We start from the raw sequence: 20,803 nt of genomic DNA, 5'->3' as shown, positions 1-20,803 counted from the left end.
TCCTGCTTATAGTGTCCATTGTCTGACACCAATATTTAGTCTGCTTTGAGGTCTACGGCATCAGGAGGTCACTGTGAAATTTCTGTAGAACGACATTGTTACACATTTGCAAAACTTTTTACAATTATTTCCAACAGCAACTTTAGTTTCTGTGTCGCTATTTATTTAGCCTAATATTCTGCCGTAATAAATACAATAGGCCTACATAAGTAATATATAAATCAGGAACCTTAATAAATAACAGGAATCTTCATTTTCCAATGAAATGTTCTTTTGAAAAGAGCATTTCACTATGCATGCATGAAAAGTAACGTTTATTTTATGTAATTTCCGAGCAAAAAAAAGGGGCAGTCCGTGATAACATTTAGGTTGGATTGTGAATCTAACGCAGAAGGGCATCTTGATCTGTGCCCCTTTTGTCATACGCATTGTGGCCGCCTGGATGCTTTCAAGCAGCCGAGTTTTCGTGATCAGATTATGAATGGTACTTAATCCTCCCCGATCTGCCGACGTCTTTCTTGGTTCAATATTACTAATGTACATTCTATTGGCTGCTTTTGACAGATGTCTAGATCTCCCTCAATCCGATTCCACATAATACTTTCACTGCCATTAAATCCACGCTGGTGGCCTCTTTGGGATCCGTGCTGTCCGAGGGCTGGCAGTAATACTTGTACTGTCCGGGCTAGATGTGCTTGGACCGGGGCATTGCTTGATATTTTCCGCTGTGATGCGCGTTTGCAGTCTTGCTTTTAGCAACGCAGTGATTTCCAGCATTTTGCGCAAATCGATAGGAAGGAAACATAAATCTTCCAGCACTTCAAGACGAATAATGGTTCAAATGGAACAGAACATGTACACGTTCCTTTTCTTATGCGGTCGTAGAAATATAAACAAAAACAATTCTGAATGTTCTAAAAAAATATTCTAAACCTGCTAAACATAAATGTATAAGGCTACTTTATTATTGGTGTTGTTGTTAATTTATTAACAACAGCTGATATTATTTCTAATGTTATTAATAAGCTACTATTATTGTATTAAGTTTATTATTTAACAGTATTTAGGCTGACTAACAAAAGTTATTGTTAGTATATTATTAATATTAGTAGCCTAATCCTGAGCGAAAATGCTAGCTATAAACTATGCACACTTTACATGTCATTCATTTAATAGCCATTCTGACAGCATCAACCTTCATTTTAATTGTCCTTTAAGTGTCCTGCTAATTTATAAAAAATATTATAATTTATCCCTCACAAGTTATACTATTCCATCCTGTTATAGCATAATATTAGTCTACGCGCGCTCAATAAAGCCGTGCCTGCTTTAATAATAGCTATATCTAGCCTAATATTAAAAAAATGACTGAATTAAATATGTTCAAAAAATGATTACAAACGATTTTTTGTGTGTGTGTAAATTCTAAAGGAGAAAAAGACTCCTATTATCAAATATTGATATCTGTTATGTTTAAATAGCCTGAGACGCGTGCCCTGTCAAAATATATCTATTTAGCCTAGTTGCTATTTCAAAATGCACAACATGATCTTTCATGATTTTTTCACAACATATTCAAACATTTTTGCAATAATATCAAAACAAATTAAGCACTCTGGTAAAAAAAAAAGTATTAAGTCATTTTATGCCATTTTAATTTTAAAAGTTTCGTGCGTAGCCTATAACACGAATTGAATAAGGAAAAAACTAAAAGCGCGTCTTCACTAAAATAAAATCTCGAATAATAGCCTATGCAAGATGAAGAAACGAAGAGCTCCCCAACTCAGATTGAAAATCTCTACTTTCTCTAGAGAGGCAGGCATACATACTGTGATAAACGGGAGTCGGTTTGGCTGGCTGTCCTCCTGTTTTCACAAATGTCCCAAAGAGTCGTTGACAAGTCGTCTTGTACGGACACATAATTTGTGTCATGTGCAGGTGGCCGATTGTGTGATATCCGACAGGAGCATCTCAATGGTGAAGTCTCACTCCAATTAGGGTCCCCTTTAAGAATTTCATGTTAGCCAGACGTGAAAAGCCACCAACCGCCAACATAAAAACAAAACATGTAAGGCATAGAAATATCTATTTTTTCCCGCCCATTTACAGCCTTGAGTTTAATGTAAATGAACGCAAACAGCAATGACTCAGTGCAGAAGAAATGTGGGTTTTGGTGACAGTTGTGTCTGCGTGTGAGCAGCCTGTGTCATGTAGTAGACTAAGTGCTATATTTCCCCCTGGTCAGAAAGGCAAAACATTAAGAGAAAGTGTTGTAACAATCGATTTTGGCGTGAATTTTCTTGATGTGTGTTGTCGAAATCAAAGTCTAACTGCAACCTTATTACTAAAAAGCAGATTGGGTGTTAATAGTTTGTTCAGAAGCGTGAACTCTTCTGCCATCTAGCGATCAAGCAAACAGAGAATGCCTTGTTAAGTTATTATAAACTACTCTACTGCCATCTAGTGTGCTTCTGTAGAACATCGTCTGAAAATGTGCACTAGTCTGCTAGTATGAACAAGTCAGCTCTCTAGACGTTATCACTCGAGAAAATGTACATTTACTAGCTGATTTGGAAAAGAAGTGACTAAAACTTGTGAATTCAAAACTGAAGTTTTGTAGATTTTATCATAGTCTTGGAAACATTACAATCGTGGAGATAATTTTGTCATTTGGATATTTTTTTGGTGTAATGCTGGGTTTTAGTCTTTATATTTAAAAGGACTGATTATTAAGGTATGCGGGTCTTTGGTGGTGTTAAGGGTTTGGTGGTATTCCTGTGCAGGCAGGTTTCCAGTGATGCCTTGATGTTAGCTGATGGGCCTCTCTAAAGATGTTTTGCTGGAGACAAGGGTCCCTAATGATATATCTTTGAGGCGGAGGGGTTTCCGGCAATGAGTTAGTGGACTTCTGGTGGATGTGTGGGGGTAATGCAGTTGAAAGGTTTAATGATGTCCTATTTCCAATATTGTGTATCTGCATCATGCTCAAGTACATCTTGTATTTACAACAGCTCTGACTACGTGTTTGTTTGTGGATGGTGAGCAAAGTGCACATTTAGCTGGTTTGTACAACCTGAAGGGACATGATGACAATTATTTTGAGGAAAATTTCACATCCTGTTGTTCATTGACAGAACTGATCATCAAATTCAGCAGGTTCTCTTTTTAAAATCCTTGCTTCTGCCCAAGAAAGGGTATTTACAGTATCAAATAGGCTAATAAATTATCTTTGAGGTATAGTTGACAAATAAAATTGGACTGTGTCCTATGGGGTGACATAGCAAAAATGTAGGGGAAAAAAACTTAACCTACAAATAACATGAGAAAAATGTATCTTCTTTCTTAGAGTAATAAATAGCATGAGAGAGGTTTATCTTCAATGTTAGAGGTTATTTTTTTTACATTCTTGCTGTCACACCATATGTCAACTACCCATATACACATTCTGGCGACACCTGAGACTTATTTTACATCTTGTCAAAAGGTGAATAACAGGACCCTTTTAAAATAAAATGTGAATGGACTTAGGGTGGGAGTGGTGATGGATGGTGGTGATCCATCCATCTATCTATTCTCCAGACTGCTTGTCCTCCATAGGGTCGCAGGACACCCCAGACAGATGACCAGTCCATCACAGGTGAGCTAAATTTGACAGGCATAAGTATTTTCAGGTGAGCATACACTAATCTCTTTTGTCAGATAAAAATAATATGCAAAATTTTACTCAGGCACAGCAGAGTCTAGTGATTCCCAAGTTCACAAGAGAGGAAGATCACTTGATCACTGGGAAGGAGAGTAGGACATATATTATTCCTGTTGGAATAAGGTCTTTGTACCTGAATGGCCCTCTAACTCCCTCTTGTGGTGTAAATGTTTTTCTATTTTATTATTAGTGAGTATACTCAATGAGGAATGCATACATTTTCACTGCAACTGTTTACTTCATTAAAAGTTGGCTACACTACTTTTGATATTATTACAATCAGTATGGACTATTTTCTAAATGGCTCTCATTTGCAGCATTTTGTTCAACTAGCCTACTTAACTCGGGAAAATGTAAACATATTACTTCTAGCGCTTGATTCAGTCAATACAGATTCTGATTCTAAATTCCTGGCACGTGCAGTTTACTCCACTGATCTTGCCTATATTGTCGTTTCAATAAATATACGGGCCAGTGTAGCCGATAAATTATTATGTTCAGTGAGTAGAATTACCTACTTTATTTTTTTAAATATTTGAAAACCTTGTCTTTATAATACTAAACCCTAACTGCAAAATGTTGTTTTTGACACCCGCGTCTGTTAACTCTGGCCGGGGGCAAATAGGGTAGTTTTTATTCCTTTTGGGCGGGTTTTGAGGCGGCATTGGGCTGTTTTTTTTTTTCCCGAGGACCTGGCAACCCGATACGGATTACTTCCTGCTTGAAAAAGTGAAACAAACTGCAGCTTGTGTACATTCAAAAAGTGTTAACAGTTTTCTGAGTGACACTGTGATGATATATTGGACCAAACAAAAAGCGCTTCAACTTGTACTACTCTTTTGATAACGTTACCTTTTTACTGAAACAAACTTCTTGACGGTTACGGTAGGTCTTGACTAGTTTTGTTCCCACTTGATATTGTTTTGATTTCCCTGACAACTGAACGACGCCATCGGTGGAGATAGAGATGAGCCTGCCACAGGTGAGTTTGCTAAAACCCTGTCAACGATATTATTTATTATTTAAGGATTTAATGTCAGGAGTTAGTTAAACTACGTACTTGCTACTTTTGCTGTTTATTAGTGTCTTTAGACGTAAGCTGTCAGTTCTTGAAAAAAAGTCCTTATTTTAAAACAAATGCAGATACCCTGTTAATAAACCAGCTATGGTTATTATTTTCGAATTCATTGCAGATACTGACTGCAGTGAGACTAACGTTACACCTGCCAAATTCAGATTCAAGCAAAAGCAAGACTGTGAAACACAAACATGAAGATGTGAATGGTGTTGCCAGCGGGTCGTTTCGAGAGGCTGAAGATAGGTATAGGACTATAATTGTGCAAACAACACGTGATGAAAGTAGGTATCTAAGACAAGAGAGACCAGCTCAAAGTAACTCCCTAGTCGAAACAGTTAAGGTTGATGGCATTGTTATGGATTACATTGAAAATATTAAATCCAAGGAACTTGACATAATTAAAAAAAGGAATGCAGTTATCATGATGCGAGACCATAGATGTGTGACCTTTAGGCCTATGTCTCCATCTGGTAAGAGCATTCACGCTCAGTTTGCACGAGAACAGTTTATAACATTATATCAAAAGATTGCAACGGGGCTGCAAACCAGGACATACGATTACAGTCGAGGAATTATTGTGCGTTGCCAAGCAGAATTTCCAGAACTCCTAATCACTCATAAAGATGAAAGGCAATTGCAACTGACTGGCAACTTCATTAGCCTTGAAAGATTTGAGACATTTTCGAATGGGAGTACATGGACACATTCACACTACCAAACCCCAAATGAAACAAAAGTCAATGACACACCTTACAAGCAAACTGTGAAACAACAGAAATCAATAGACCAAGCCAAAGATGAGACGTGTCCAATTTGTTTGGAAACACTCAAGGCATCTGAATCCACAGCCTTGCCTAAATGTAAACACAGATTTTGTAAAGACTGTTTGGAGAGAGCTTTCCAGGTGAAACCAACTTGTCCGATATGCGGAGAGATATACGGCAATCTTACAGGGACGCAACCAAAGGGAGGGAGCATGACTGTCTCATCGGACAGGTCCTCTCTACCTGGATATGAAAAATATGGTACAATCATAATTAGTTACCATATACCGAGTGGACGTCAAGGGGTGAGTACAAATGCAATTAAGTGTTAGACATTCTTCTGCTTTAAGCTGTTCGTTAAAACAACAATCATTTACACAGTTGAAATGTTGCCTTTTGATTACTTCGTACTCTGCAGGATGAACACCCAAACCCAGGCATGCCGTACCAGGGTGTGTCCCGCATAGCTTACCTCCCTGACTCAAAAGAGGGGAATAAGGTACTGAAGCTTCTGCAGAGGGCATTTGGCCAGCGACTCACTTTCACCATTGGACGCTCATCTACCACTGGACAGAACAATGTGGTGACCTGGAATGACATTCACCATAAGACCTCTCGTTATGGAGGGCCAACCAGGTGAGTACACAGTTTGGACGTTGTCATCATTTTTGGGTGGTTGCCTTCTCTGAGACAAGCCCTTTTATTCTTAGCTCTGTTTAATTTACAGTTGTTATCATAAGTGTTGTAATGATGTTTTCTTCTTTGTAGTTATGGTTACCCAGATCCAGACTACCTGAAACGAGTACAAGATGAACTGAAAGCAAAAGGAATTGATTAATTGTACAGTCTGAACCTTGTGATCAGTGGTAACACTATTATTACAACCAGTAGTCATATTAAAAACAAGGACAATTATAAAGTAATATTGCAGTCTTGTGATCACTAATCAAGGTACAGCACTTTTCTTTCTTAATGTTTAACACAGTTTTGAATGTACAAATCTCATGAAGCAGTATAATAGAAACAGAGTTAAGGGCCATTCAGTGCATTTTTGCATTCCACTGCGCTACCTTTTCATTGTTTTAACACTGTTTTTACACGGAGATGTTTGACCATTGCTTTAATGTCTTTCGCAGCATCACATATGACTGCATTTTCAAAATGACCCTAAGAAAATCTAGTAATACTATGTTATGTATGCAGTATATCTTGTTTGTGCTTCTAATGTAAACCTTATAGTTTCATGTCAATATGATAGAGGATCACATCAACAGAAATCAGTTTTACTTTAAAAATAATCATTGCTATATTATATTGTGATTAGATTTTTGTTTTTTTTAATGGATGAACATGCAGTAAAATTAAGTGTATAGAAAGTCACCATAAAGCCTCAGCAGCAAAAAAACAAAACAAAAAAAAACCTCAGCAATACAACCAGTGTTCAAGAGAAACTTTAATCAAACCAAGAAGTCATTTTAGTAACACTAAACCATTCCCATTGGTATCAGGCTTATTAATATTAACTGATTTTTTTCCTCTGGGTCATTTGTTTACCTTTGTTTTGATTTTGGTGGGTTGAAGTATTAAAACGTGGATGAAAGATGCAAAAGTGTACATGAACTTCATTAATTAAATTCAAATGCTTCTTTATCAAGTATTGTTTTTTTTTCCTCTCTCAGAAAGATGCTACATTGCAGAAAGATTTACTGGTATTTAGGCATCAAATAATAATAATAATAATCGATGACTTACCTAGCCCAAGTGTCCTGGCTTTTGGCCAACTTGAGTCAATTATTAGCCTGTTCTAGCACAGATTTACAGAGGTACAGCTAAATTAGTAACATATTACATTTTATGAAAAAAACACAGCAATAGGAACACTGGAATAATTTGTATTTGTGCTTTAGAGGACAGACACTTGATGAAATGGCTGATCTATTCTACAACTTTATACAAAATCACCATACACTGCTTTTCCCCTCCCTCATAAACATATTTTGACTACACCTTAATGCTGTCAGCAGCCATTTTGAAGTTGTTTGTTGTGCACTGGACCAGGTGTTTCATGGTTGTAACAAAAAGGAATGGCTCTTGCGTATGGGTCTGGATCAAAGGTGAGTGAGGCTAATAAGGCTGAAACTGCTGTGCATGTACTGGTATTCTGCAGTATTTAGGGTTTTACATGTGATTTCAGTTAGAAAGAAAAAAGACAAAAATGTCTGAATTATTGGCAAATCTGAATTTAATGAACATAAACAGATACATAAGCTACTATTTCCATAACTTGTAAAAAGCCAAAAAGCTTGATCCGTTCGCAAAATAAGGAAAAAGTAAAAACGTACTACAGAAAATATTTGGCCTCCATGTTGCTGTGGCATTATTTACACTATATACAGTATTTTCATATATGACAGTACTGTCATGTTTGCCATTAAATCCTTATCGATAAGGCACCAAATGCTATGTAGCATGATCCTTTTTTTTTTTTTTTACCAAATTGTGCGGAAAATGTACAAAACTATACAAATAGACCTATCACATATGAACATGGCCCATCACAATGAAAAATATAAACAAACAAAAAGTTGCTGTTAAATATTTTGCAACAGTTATGAGTGTACATGCATGTAAGAACTACCCCCATCTTAATCCTTGAAAGATATTTAAACAATATTTATTAACTGATTATAGATAGTGGATTTGAAAGAAGAATCAATCAAATGAATCTGATTTACATCGTTTTTTAGTAATGACAAACTTGACAATGCGTAATGACTACGTAAACTTTCACTTTAGATTTAATGTAATATTAAGTTGTTGCCATTCAATTGAAACTATAATGGAGTCAATGGAATATATTGCAAGTGAACATCATGTGAATTTACCAGTATTTCAGAGTCCCATGGAAAAATACAAAATACTTTTCTCCACACAAAATAGCCAGTACCACATATTTAATGTGCCCATATTTTAATAAAACCTATAATTCTGCCCATAAGTGAGAAAAAAAGCGTTGTGGTGCTACATCTTGACTTTATGTAAAAGTTGCATTTCCTCGTATAGTATTTTTAATACAATTTAATTAATTTTAACCAAACGCGCCACCTTTATGCACATATTCCTAATACCTATATTGGGTGATCATTCTCAAAAAAAGATTTAGTGATTTCAATGATCGAAAAATTTAATGTTTCGAAAGTAAAGTTAACAACCACACAGGTGTCTAAACATCACTATAAAGAATTGCAAAAATTGAACAGAATACTCACACATTTGAACCTTCTGTTAATACATTACAATGTATAAACAACAAGCAGCAAACACTTATTCTGCCTTAAAATCACCTTACAAAAAAGATTTATATTGAAATATTCAAAGACATTTTACAATTGGGTGCCGATTTTTGTCCATTATCAAAAAATCTGAAAACTTAAGGAAAGCAGCATGCATCTTATGTTTAGTTGTCGCTGCCGAATATATAAAGTCTTTCCATTTTTTTGTATTTTTAATCTTACTTTTTTCATACTTGGTATAGTCACTCATAAATGAAAACGTTACAGCAATACTGTACGTTTAAAGTGACGATGTTAATGAAGTGGCAGGTTCAGTACATCTGGGCAAATTTTAAACTGAGGCCTTTAGAAATTGTAAACTGACAGCTACTTTAAAGTAGCAGAAAATATTAGCTGTAGCACAGGGATTTTGTTTTTAAACTACACTCGTCAAAGCTCTCCATCAGCTGTAAATGCAGTCAGCATCGTTTGTGTTCAGCACTGTCAAACAATAAATACGTCTGTCTTTCAAAGGCATTTAAGATTATATGGAAGTTTGAAACAACTATCATACATTAAGAAAAATAAAGTGCATATACAGTAGACACCTTTTGTATACACAAATTAATGTACTTTAACAAGTACAACTCTTAGTAAACAAGGTCAGATGGCGCATATCCTCACAGGAATATTGTATTTTCTCCAGGAAAGTCTCAAAATACTGTATTCTTCAAAGTGTTTCATTTTTTGTATTCTTTACAAAAAATAAGTAGTCTATCTGTTGAACTGAGAGACATACCATGCTCTTTCAAAATGTACCTTGTATTTATAAACTTAGCAAAATGGTAATAGTTTGAATAGCCAGTGTAAATATGCATGTATCCCAGGGGAACAGTAGAAATAGTGTATTCTGAACACTGCGAATATGCTTCTTGTTTTTTGTGTGTGTATTTGTGGTTACCAAAAATACATGTGGAATTGGCCTCCTACGCTCAAATGTCCAGCTTTGGGAAAGAGGTCAAGGCAGCAGTATTGTGTTCAAACTCTTTCATCCAGTAGCCGTTTGATTGCCGATGACTCGCAGGATCTCCCTATGAATGCCAGGGTCCTGTGTGTTTATACTTGTGTCACCTACCTGTCCGTCCTCATAACTAGTTAGCAAAAAATAAAATAAAAACAGAAGTAGACTTTCAGATCAATTTAAGTTCAGTACTTCTGCTATTAACAAATTCGGCTTTTTTATGATCTGATGGAATGAATGCATTCAATATGTGAAATACACAGTCAGTGAGTGCTGAAATAGACATGAATGTACTTACACAAAGAAAAAACGTGTGCAGACATGATCTGTATTTGGAACTACCCAGATGTCCCCATGCTTGTGCAGGTCTGGAGATGTAATAACTGTTATATATATATAAAAAAGAAGTGATTATTAACATGATAAAGATTGCAGATGATGGTATAAATCTTTGTTAAATGTGTACCTTCACATAAGGCTATGCATTTCAGGTTGCGGCTCTGCAGAAACTGTGGGTTCTGACCTTTCTTCTGTGACTGAAAGCAAAAACAGAAAAATGTGGATCATATCCTACAGGCATTCTAATAATGACTGTCAGGTGATTGTGGAAAAAAAACTAAATACCTGCAAATTAATATTGGACTTGTTGGCAGCAGTTTCATCTTTTGAAGCAACTTTCTGCTGTTTTTTATTCATCCCTGTTCCACAAAAAGCCACAGTTATGTCAAGCAATTATACACGTAACATGTTCTTACATTTTTTGCATATTTATGTAGAAAATACAGTTTTAAAACATAAAAGTTTTAAGACCTGAGTAGCCAAAGGATATGCTTGATAATGGACTGAGATATATTCCAATCCCATAGATAGCGCCATGTAGCTGCAAACAAAACAATGATTCAGTATGGCATTGAGTTAAATCACTGCAAACTGTTTTACTTCTCAAGAGGTGAACTATGTTTGCAGAAATACCCAGTAACCACATACAGAACTCAACTGGATTTAAAGACTTTATATTTAGTTTTATATTTTGTTGTAAGAAACATCCAGTGAATAAACCTCTTAAGTTCCTTCTTACATAAATTTAGAGATGTGGTGTAAAAAGTTTAGTGTACATCAGTCTTCTCAGATGTTTAAGAGGTTTACATAATGCATTATGCATGTATGTATACACTATTACATCTTACTGCATTTATTTCCACTATAAAAAAAAAAAACAGCTTCATCCACACTTCATCTCAGCTTGTTTTCTATAAAAAAAAACATCTTTCCCCTCAACCCTTTTTATGATCGGTCTCTTTAAAGAACCAGACACCGTGGATAATGCATCTGCATCATAATTAAATGCAAGTACCTGAAGCCTCGTGTTTGATGCCACGACCAAACCATTCCTCAAAATGGAGTGCCAGTTTTCTATGTGTGATCCACTGAAAGAGAGAGGGAGCAAGAGCCAGTCGGTTTGTCTTTTTAAAACTGGAAATTCAACAACCAGTGTTCTCAATTCAGCAAGAGGCTTGACGCGTGTACAGCTGTGGTTTTAATTAGACTTGTGCAAAAGACAGATTTGAATTCTGTGACTCCTTCCAAATACAGCTTGCTGCACAGTTGAATAACAACTGAACTAGTTAAGACAGCTGGAACTGGTTTCCTTTTATTGTGACAATGAAATGTACTTCCAAATTTAGAATATTTATTATTAGTGGACATAATCACAATGCCATAAAGCATTTGAAGTAAGAAATTATTGCTTTTCTGTTATGTCTTGCAGTGAAAACCAGGCTACAACATTTGTTCAGCACACCCACAGACCATTCACAGACTGCCTGATTCACAATGCACACAAAACAAGAATGGACAGATACTGTAATATACTTAGAGACCAGATAAAACACATTTTCCTTGTTGTACCCTAATTATTCATTTGTAATGATGTGGGTCAGATTTGAAGTTTCGTAGGTAAATGCTGTATTGGGTGTTTAAAATGGAACTCACTGGAAAGCAAAGGTACTCCCAAAGAGTCCTTTGGCAGCTCTAAAGTTGGATTCTTTGGCTGGCGGACTGCTGAGCAGGAGGAACTGATGGGGTGTGTGCATGAACTTCAGTTGCTGTTGTGAGAAAAACAAAATGTAAGAGCATACACTTGAGATGTTAAGCCTTAATCATTTTCTCTGCTTGAGACTGAGATATTGAAAAGTTCCTCTGAATTTAAAACTTTTCAGGAATACAGAACAACTGAAAGATGGTTTCTAAAGGAGTCATGGTTCTCTTAGGGAGGTGATGCCAGTTAGTCTAACCTAAGGATGGGCGAACTTCCCAGAACATCAAATCGCATTCTTATCGCACAAAACCACGATCTTCCCAATTTTGAGATGTACTATTGAGGATATCCAGACTGGAAAAAGCCAATGGCTTATCTGTTTGAACAACACTGTATCGCACTAAACAAACAAAATGGACATTAAAGCCTAAACTTTAAAACACTGCATCACTGTATGAAACAAATATACACTGATTCTTATTAAAATTATACAGTGATTTAGTCAGAGCAGTGAGTGATTTTCTCTGTCTTTTGTTCTTTGATTAACATTAATGACACAGACAGGAGAAGGTTTATTAGGATGCTGTCTCCTTAAGGTAGAATGCACAGATCTAAGGAACAGGCTCTTTCCCAATGTGCTTTTAATAACTCTTTTTAAAATAAAGCATATCCCACAGTAGACTGCATTTTACAAGTCACATTACATAATTGGACTTATTTGGACGTTGAAAAACCTGACCCTAAAATTTGATTTATTGCACTACTACTGCTAGCTCACTTTGAGTTGTTTTTTTAAATACGCACCACGCATAAAAGACATGATAGAGACGTGTGATATAATTTGACCAGCCACAGTCATCTACTAGTAGGCAGTCATTGCTGTAGTTTTAACATTATTATGAGGACATAAAAGATCATGAGCTCTATGATTTGCTTGAGAAGCAGATCGTAGACATCTTCAAGATCTATCAGCCCAAGTCTAATCCTGATCATCTTAATCTAGACACAGTCTTGTCACATTTGATAGGAGAAATATTCAGGGACATCGTTACAAATGCTTAATAAGATAGATACAAGAAGACTTACTCTAGTAACAGGAAGCTTCACTATGTGTGATCTGTTACTGGAAATCACCCTGTAAAGAAAATGGATTTATTAATCACATCATATTCCCCATTAGGTTTACAACCCTCCACTGCAGGACTATAGATGTATTTCAATATATGAGTAATAGCTCATCACATGATCATAAAGATGGATGAACACACTCTCCAAGACTATGTAATCGGAGCTGTTAGGAGAGCTCACCATCACATTTACACATCGTTAAAATGCAGGAGAGGAGTAGATAATGACTGAAATGTCATTCTGTCATACCACTGCAGCAGTGGGTGAGCCAGGGGATCATGCTTGTCCATTTGTTTCTTTATCTCTAGGTATGGAGCCTGTGCAGAGGACATGTCAATGGTCAACATGTTATTGCATTCTGTCAAGACTTATAAATGAGCTATAAAGCATTGGATGATTTCTCTGAAGTCGTATGCTACACGTGATATAGGGATTGTAAACGACTAGGGCTGTCCATTTAATGCATTAATTTATTATACTTTTATACATGATTCATTTATGAAATATTACATTAGATTAAATAGTATAATAAATGATTATAAAAATGCATTGTAATATTTCTAAATCATTTATATCGTATTTTTATTTTATTAAAACCACAATTTTAATTGACTGATGGTCTTCAAAACAACATAATCACAGAAAAAAACATGCTCTTGTTGTAAAATTCTACTTGATACCTGGGTCATTTCTCTGATAGATGCGATACTGTCAAGTGCTCTCATCACTCGGTCATAGTCCTTTTTCTGAAGAAGAACTCAAACAATCAATGTAATATTCCTTTCTGAATAGCAGGATTACACTAAAGAGACAGGTCAAGCTAAAGTTAAATGCTCTTAGTGTTTTAAGTACCCTGGGGTTGAAGGCAAGTGCTTGTGAGTCATTGGGATCCACCACAGAGGGATATGGCTCAAAAATGACAACTTTCCTCGGAGACTCCAGTGCAGATCGGCACATGGAGACAAGTAGGTCTACTACCTGTAATCACAAACAGAAATTGTACGCCATTTGGTTAGAAACATCTGTGCAGAATGACTATATGAGTGCTTACAGTCAAGTATGTCTATTTTGTTTGTTTGTTTGTTTGTTTGTGTACCTGAGCACCAGTGGCAATCTCATCAGCAGCCTCATTCATGACCCCTAACGTCTGGAAGGCGAATACACATAACTCTCTCTCACACACTGTGGGCTGTAGGACACATATAAACAAGATCATTAGAAGTGAAATGTTATTAGTAATCCAGAATCAATGCAAAGAATTCACACCATCTGTCAATCCAAGATTGCTAGTAAGAGCAAACAGACTCACTCTGAGCATTGGTCCATTTTGGAACACGTGAGGTTCATCGCAGACCACACAGAACTCGTTCAGGACAGGGATACGCTGCTCTGCATACTCCATAGTCTGCAATTACACATACAGCATCCATTAGGTAACATTTCTCCCCTCTATAATAGTAATACAACATCAGCAGCTGCTAGAAGAGCTCCACCAAAACCCTAATACAAATTAAAAGGACAGTTCACTAAAAAAAAGAATATATTTTCATCATGTCTGTATCATTTGAAAGGAATGTTTCCTGAAATGTTTCTTGCACATTCAGTTTTGGTCATAATAATACTAATGACTGGAGAATGTCAACTACTGCAACCAAACACATGCCCTCAAGCTCAGTTTGCTTCAGGAAAGGATTTTGCATGTATTTGCAAGTAAAAGAGTTGTATTAATCAGACCCCAAATACTGCTTTTTAATGAATTAAGGCAAAGGTGGAAGTGTAGTTTTTATTATTATTTTTTTTTACCTGAACAAGGAAGCCTCTGTCTCTGACTGGAATGGATTTGGCTCCGATGTTTGGCTACTCGAGGAAACAGAAAAAAAAAGTTTGAACTCCCTCTAAATTCCAAACCAAATTCTCAAGCCAAATACACAAAGTTGTTTTCAATGCCTCACGCCAAAAATTACACTTGTGGGAAAAAAAATATTTCAACTACTGAATTTATCTCTCTGCAAGAGCATTTTTTAAATAAATCGCCCTGTCCTCAACCTGTTAAACTCTCTCATCTCTGCCTGTTGGAGAAATTAACTGTGAAATTGTTCACAGTTTTATTTTTGCAGTAAATAAATTATTTTAAAGGGCACCTATTATACAAAATTCACTTTTACATGTTGTTTGATCATAAATGTTTGTTGGCAGTGTGTACACAACTATTCTTTAATGATAAAAATCCACCCACTCCTATTTTTTAATCCCCATAAATCATAAGCAGTGTCTCAGATCAAGCCGTTCACAGAATGTGTGTGCTCAGAAAACCATATATCATAAGTTTAGACTGAAATGGCTTTAAAACGCATGATTTCAGCACGATAGACAATCAAAACCAAACAGATATTTTTTGGCAGAGTATCTGAGATAGAAGCTGTAAAGGCACTCTATTCTGGAAAAGGGGGCGGGGAGTAGCACCTCATTTGCATTTAAAGATACATGCACAAAAACAGCGTGTTTCTGCTTCCACTCAAAATGGGCATTTTTGAAAATTATATAATAAATGATCTGTGGGGTATTTTTAGCTAAACTTCACAGACACATTCTGGGGACACCTGAGACTTATATTAAATCTTGTAAAAAGGGGTCTAATAGGTGCCCTTTAAATAATACTTTCATATCCAAAACACACAATCAAGTGTCTAATTTATGATGTAATCTCAAGGAACTATTTTCATACGACAAAATCCCAAGCAGCCTCTGGGAAACAACCTTACCTGAGGTGTGGAAGAGAGTGATGGGGCCAGGATGCCGATTAGCCCTGAGGTAAGGGAGAGGCGTCTGCTCTCCGTGACAGGCTCTTTAAAGATGTCGCTTTTGCCCATCTTGGTGCTGCTGGAGTAGGACCTGCTAAGCAGACGGTGGTGGTGCTTCAGGCCATCCAGCTCTTCAGTCCGCACGCTGCCCGAGCAGGAGCGGCCCAGGAGCCGGTGGGGCTTCAAAGCACCGCCATCGCTACTGCCAGCAGCGTGTTCACAGCGAGGCTCTGCCGCACTCGACCGCGGCGACAGTTTATGAGGCCGCAGTGGCGTACAGTCCTCCGGTTTAACTGCGGTCGAGCAGGGCCTCGGCAGCAACCGGTGGGGCTGCTTGAGGGGCTGATGTTGCTCCATCCGAGGGTCACTGGAGAGAGAATGGCCCAGGAGCTTGTGCGACTTGCCGACGCAGCCATCCATTTCTGGCTTCACCGTGCTTGAGCATGTTCGCCGTAACAGACGGTGGGATTTTGACATGCAATCCTGCTCAGGTTTGAGCTTCTTTTTGCTCTTCACACAGCCAGGAGGAGGGTAGCTGGGGGATCTGAGTTTGCACAAGCACAGCACATTAATCAAACAACATGAATTAAGGAACACAGAAAGATGTTGTGCAATTACGCTTGTGCAAATTCTGCACATTTCAGAATGCTTCATTGGCTGATTCACACCATTTAATTTTTCATGTTGAGGTCTGTATAGTTCGCAGTGGAAATGTGCATTTCTTGCACTAATGAATTACAGTAGGTTGTGCCGGAGTTAATGAGATACAAAGCTTTAAGCATTGTTGACAAATTGCTTCACCGTTTTTTCTGCATCTTAAATTTCATTTCTGGATCATTTTATTATTCATTTAAAAAGAACACACACACAGGTAAAGACATTCAGGTAAGATTTCCTCTTTATAGTTTTAAAACGCCAAACCCATGGCTACAAAGTCAATTTCATCAGGGAGTCTTGGAGTCTTTCCAATTCAGTGAAACATCAGATTTGTGTCAGCAGTTCCAACAGTTTGATAAGCAACCACTGACTCATCATAGGGTCATTCATTAGAGTATTTCAGCTCTTATATCTCCAGCTTGTCTAATACATTTAGAGACTATGAAGCTGGCACACTTGTGTAGCATTTGGACCAATTAGACACAATTTTGCATTTGATTTAACAAATCAATTAGTTATTAGCTTAACAAATAGTCACAGACCCCTCACCCAATACACATACTGGGTGCCAGTATGTCTGTCAATGACTTCAGTCCCCCAGTTCCATGGCAACCGATCTGATAACACTAGTTTTATTGCTCAAAGGAATGCGGGCAGAGAAACACTCACTTAATTTCCCCTTAGGAAAATGGACTCTTCTCTAATTAATTCATAGGAAAACCATTCTTTGAACGAACAAGCATTGTGTATATTATTACTGTTCTTGTATATGTTTTTGTGTATTGTATACTGTTTTATACATGTTTATGATAGATCACTTGTTAATATCACTTTAATTGTACCATGTTTGGTCTCTATCAATTCGTCTTCGGATGATCTAAATGTGTATATTATATGTTGATACCTATGCAACATACAAGTGTTCTAAGAATCTTTAATAATTTGTATATCAAAGTTCCAATCCAACCCCTTGCAAATTACCATGCTCAGAGACAAGGAGTCGTAAAACTTTCCCTCCAAAAGTTCAAGACACCATTGGCTCTTTGACACCCCATAGATGTAACCTCTATGGCAGATAAAGCTCTCACATCAGTGACGTCCCTCCAGTCTGCGGTTCTTTTCAGATACTGAGAAGATGAGGATATGAGCTAGAACGCTTCTGGACCCTTACGTTTTTGTGCCAGGCCTTGCAGCCTTGACTTTCCATTCAACCAAACCAACTCAGATGATCTCTTTCTTAGCTCTTTTTCACTTTCTACCTGGGAAGGAACTCCCAATCACCATCGAGCCAGAATAACATCTGTTGGAATTCATCACTCTTCAACCTGGAAGAACGTGATTGCAAGTCCAAAACCTTGAAACCATCAAGACTTTTCATCTGAGACTGCATTCCGGACAATCACCAACGACCAAGGAAGTGCAAGTATCGTACATCTAACTAAACTAAACAGAGGTTTAGTATAAGTTATAGACCCCGTTATAAACGGCGCTGATGGTTTTACCCAGGTGGTTAACTGACTCTTTCCATAACTGCATTCTCTGTTTCTCTAATGGCTTAATTCATCCACTTTAGCTCCCCTTCGCATGTACGCGTGAATGTATGTTTATTCGTTTGTTTGTTTAGATTAGTTATGCGTGTTAGCGTTTAGTTAATAAAAGTTGTGTACACAGATTACATGAGTTTCTGGTTCTGCCTTGCAAATAAAGGTCACACTTTATATTAGGTGGCCTTAACTACTATGTACTTACATCAAACAATAAGTACAATGTACTTATTGTGTTCATATTGTATTGCAAAACACATTTGCTGCTATTGAGGTGGGATACGGGTAAGGTCAGGGACAGGTTTAGTGATATGGATAGGTTTAAGGGTGGGTTAAGGTGTAAGGGATGGGTCAACAGTGTAATTCTAAATGTAATTACAGAAGTTAATTACAGATGTAATTACATATAGGTATTTTTAAAAATATAAGTACAATGTAAACACATGTATGTACACAATAAGTGCATTGTACCAAATGATTAATTTAAATGTAAGTACATAGTAGTTAAGGCCACCTAATATAAAGTGGGACCCAAATTAATGTCTCTTTACGATTTTGGCCCTTGCTACATGCTCTAATGCATTAATAGGAAAGTATTTTCTGTGGCCACGGAAATATCCTTTCTTAGAGTTGATATGAACTTACACTGAATGTTCGATGGACGAACAGATCAGTTGATAGCAATTTAATTCTGCTACAGTTATTACTGTCAGCCGATATAAATAATTGTAATTAATCATAATTAATTTTAATTATTTATATACATTTCCCTTTTGAGCTAGATTTGCTACACTTTTCAGCATTAAATAAATGCTGGTCTCGAAGACATAAGTTTAACCTAATCACACCAAATGTAAAATGTATGGAAAAAATAATCACTAAATTTCCTTATATACTGTATATGCTGATTGGCAAACATCCTTCTCTTTAGATGGTTATTCAAAAGAAGCCTTATATTGGCATTACAATTACTTCTTGCAAGACACATTTTCCTAATATTTCTTAATTGTAGAAACCTAGTCAAACAGATGAACCACAGAAGAGCACACAAACAAGTCTAAGAGTAAGGTTAAGACTGGTTACATTGTATTCAGAGAATAATGATTCAATGTTTGAAAAACTGTTCTGTAATAGCATGTACAAAGCAATAACAGCAATAACTAAAAACAGAAAAAAAATTCTGGTCACACATAAGTTTAGGTATTAGGTAGGATTAGGGATGTAGAGTATGGTCATGCAGAATATGTACTTTATAAGTACTAATAATCAGCTAACATGTTAATAACAGGCATGCTAATAAGCAACTAGTTAATATTGAGAGCTGGTCCCTATACTCTAAGTATTATTAGACAGCATCACTGGCTTATCTTTATTTATAAGGCAGTGATAGGATTATTGCCCTCTTATTTATGAGTCTTCTCTTTTGTAGAAAACAATAGGTACAATCTTAGGTCTAAAAATAGCATTCTTTTTATTATACCTGTTGTAAAATCTGAATTTGGTAAAATTGCTTTCCGTTACAATGCCCCTTCAACTTGGAATGCTCTGCAGAAACAGTTGAAGTTAAGCACTTTTATTACACTTAATGATTTTAAATCATATATCACAGAAACCTTCAGCTATAAGTGTGACTGTATATAGGTTACTGTTTTGTATTTGTTTTTTGCCTGTGGCTTTTTATACTGCTTGTTGTATGATGTCTTGGTTATTATGTTATATTTTTGTGTTATATTTTGTTTGTTGTTGTATTTCATTTGTTTTTGTTAGGTGTTGTGTTATGGTTTTTGTGGTGCTGTTATGTCATTATGTAATGTGGTATGTTTTGTTTGTTGTTGATGAGGTTTCTTTTTCCCTATTTTATTTTATTTAAATTTTAAGTGTTGCCTTTCTTGGCCAGGGACCGTTTGAAAAAGAGACTATAGTCTCAATATGACCCCCTGGTTAAATAAAGGAATAAATCATTTTTTTTTATATTATCAAATTTCTAGAAAAAGTTGAACCATTTTAATGTGTGAGGTTAGTTAAATATGTTGACATTCACCAATTTTCTTGGTGAAGAATTCTTTAATCCTGGGTATAAAGAGCTACAAAGGGGGATATAAAACTAAGGACTAGGGTTGGCCTGTATCTGATAAACTGTCCAGTATTGGTGTAGCTGAGTGATTTTTTTCTTACCTGCGTAGAGTTGAAAAAATGTGCAGGGGAGACTTCACCTTCTTCTCATTTTGCTTTTTGCTGTGTGGGCTGATGAGTTTATCTTTGCTCTGACACTTCCACTGCTGTGTGACAAAGGTTTGCATTACCCTGCCAAGAGACGACACACTCATGAAGTTTAATGACACTAGAAAACCCTACATAAGACTAGAAAACATTTTCCAGTAGTTTCTTACTTTTTCAACTGATGTCCAAGTCCAAATCTGTCTTTTGAAGACACTTGGAACACATCAACAGTGGGAACTGGAAACAGGACATGACATTTTCCATGAGAAAGGTAATGCAAAACAAAGTACCACATAATGTAACCATTTGCTACAGACGTTTGGCCATCAAAGCGTATCAGAGGTTTTTAAAACACTAGAACAGAAGGTCACTCTGAAATGAGCCACTTGTGATGAGCAATATCTTGGAAATAGAACAAGAGCAGGCATTACGGCCATGTCCAAGTGACTTCTCTCTCTTTCTTCTGTAATCTGAACTGAAGTGGCCATGTTCTTGAGGCAAGTAATTCTGAACAAATCTCCAATCAACAAAGAGAGCTCAGTGCAAGGACAATCAGGCGACTCTCGCCAACAAGGCA

General features: G+C 36.6%; 2 protein-coding genes across 2 annotated transcripts in view; one reads left to right on the top strand and one right to left on the bottom strand.

Annotated features, from left to right (window-relative positions):
- The first annotated feature begins 4,366 nt into the window (after nt 1-4,366).
- si:dkey-3h3.3 (uncharacterized protein LOC100144568 homolog) lies at nt 4,367-7,195 on the top strand. Its single transcript, XM_058776318.1, has 4 exons — nt 4,367-4,685; nt 4,897-5,850; nt 5,964-6,181; nt 6,314-7,195. Exons 1-4 carry the CDS (start codon nt 4,671-4,673, stop codon nt 6,381-6,383), a joined length of 1,257 nt encoding a protein of 418 aa, XP_058632301.1. The 5' UTR covers nt 4,367-4,670; the 3' UTR covers nt 6,384-7,195.
- A 574-nt stretch (nt 7,196-7,769) lies between these two features.
- parp8 (poly (ADP-ribose) polymerase family, member 8) overlaps nt 7,770-20,803 on the bottom strand; it is a 31,828-nt gene continuing 18,794 nt past the window's right edge. The window contains exons 10-26 of the mRNA XM_058776810.1: nt 20,397-20,463; nt 20,182-20,310; nt 15,767-16,349; nt 14,808-14,861; nt 14,314-14,409; nt 14,101-14,193; nt 13,857-13,982; nt 13,685-13,750; nt 13,254-13,321; nt 12,963-13,011; nt 11,831-11,943; nt 11,193-11,265; nt 10,649-10,718; nt 10,463-10,536; nt 10,305-10,374; nt 10,137-10,221; nt 7,770-9,968 (exon numbers count right to left, since the gene is read on the bottom strand). Coding sequence (XP_058632793.1) covers nt 9,866-9,968; nt 10,137-10,221; nt 10,305-10,374; nt 10,463-10,536; nt 10,649-10,718; nt 11,193-11,265; nt 11,831-11,943; nt 12,963-13,011; nt 13,254-13,321; nt 13,685-13,750; nt 13,857-13,982; nt 14,101-14,193; nt 14,314-14,409; nt 14,808-14,861; nt 15,767-16,349; nt 20,182-20,310; nt 20,397-20,463 — 1,919 coding nt within the window. The 3' untranslated portion in view covers nt 7,770-9,865. The remainder of the gene's footprint in view (nt 9,969-10,136; nt 10,222-10,304; nt 10,375-10,462; nt 10,537-10,648; nt 10,719-11,192; nt 11,266-11,830; nt 11,944-12,962; nt 13,012-13,253; nt 13,322-13,684; nt 13,751-13,856; nt 13,983-14,100; nt 14,194-14,313; nt 14,410-14,807; nt 14,862-15,766; nt 16,350-20,181; nt 20,311-20,396; nt 20,464-20,803) is intronic.

Source organism: Onychostoma macrolepis, chromosome 05 (assembly GCF_012432095.1).
Source record: "Onychostoma macrolepis isolate SWU-2019 chromosome 05, ASM1243209v1, whole genome shotgun sequence".
In the NCBI taxonomy this organism is placed as follows: domain Eukaryota; kingdom Metazoa; phylum Chordata; class Actinopteri; order Cypriniformes; family Cyprinidae; genus Onychostoma; species Onychostoma macrolepis.
The sequence above is the reverse complement of the archived record's forward strand: the minus strand, read 5'-3'. Positions and strand labels throughout refer to the sequence as shown.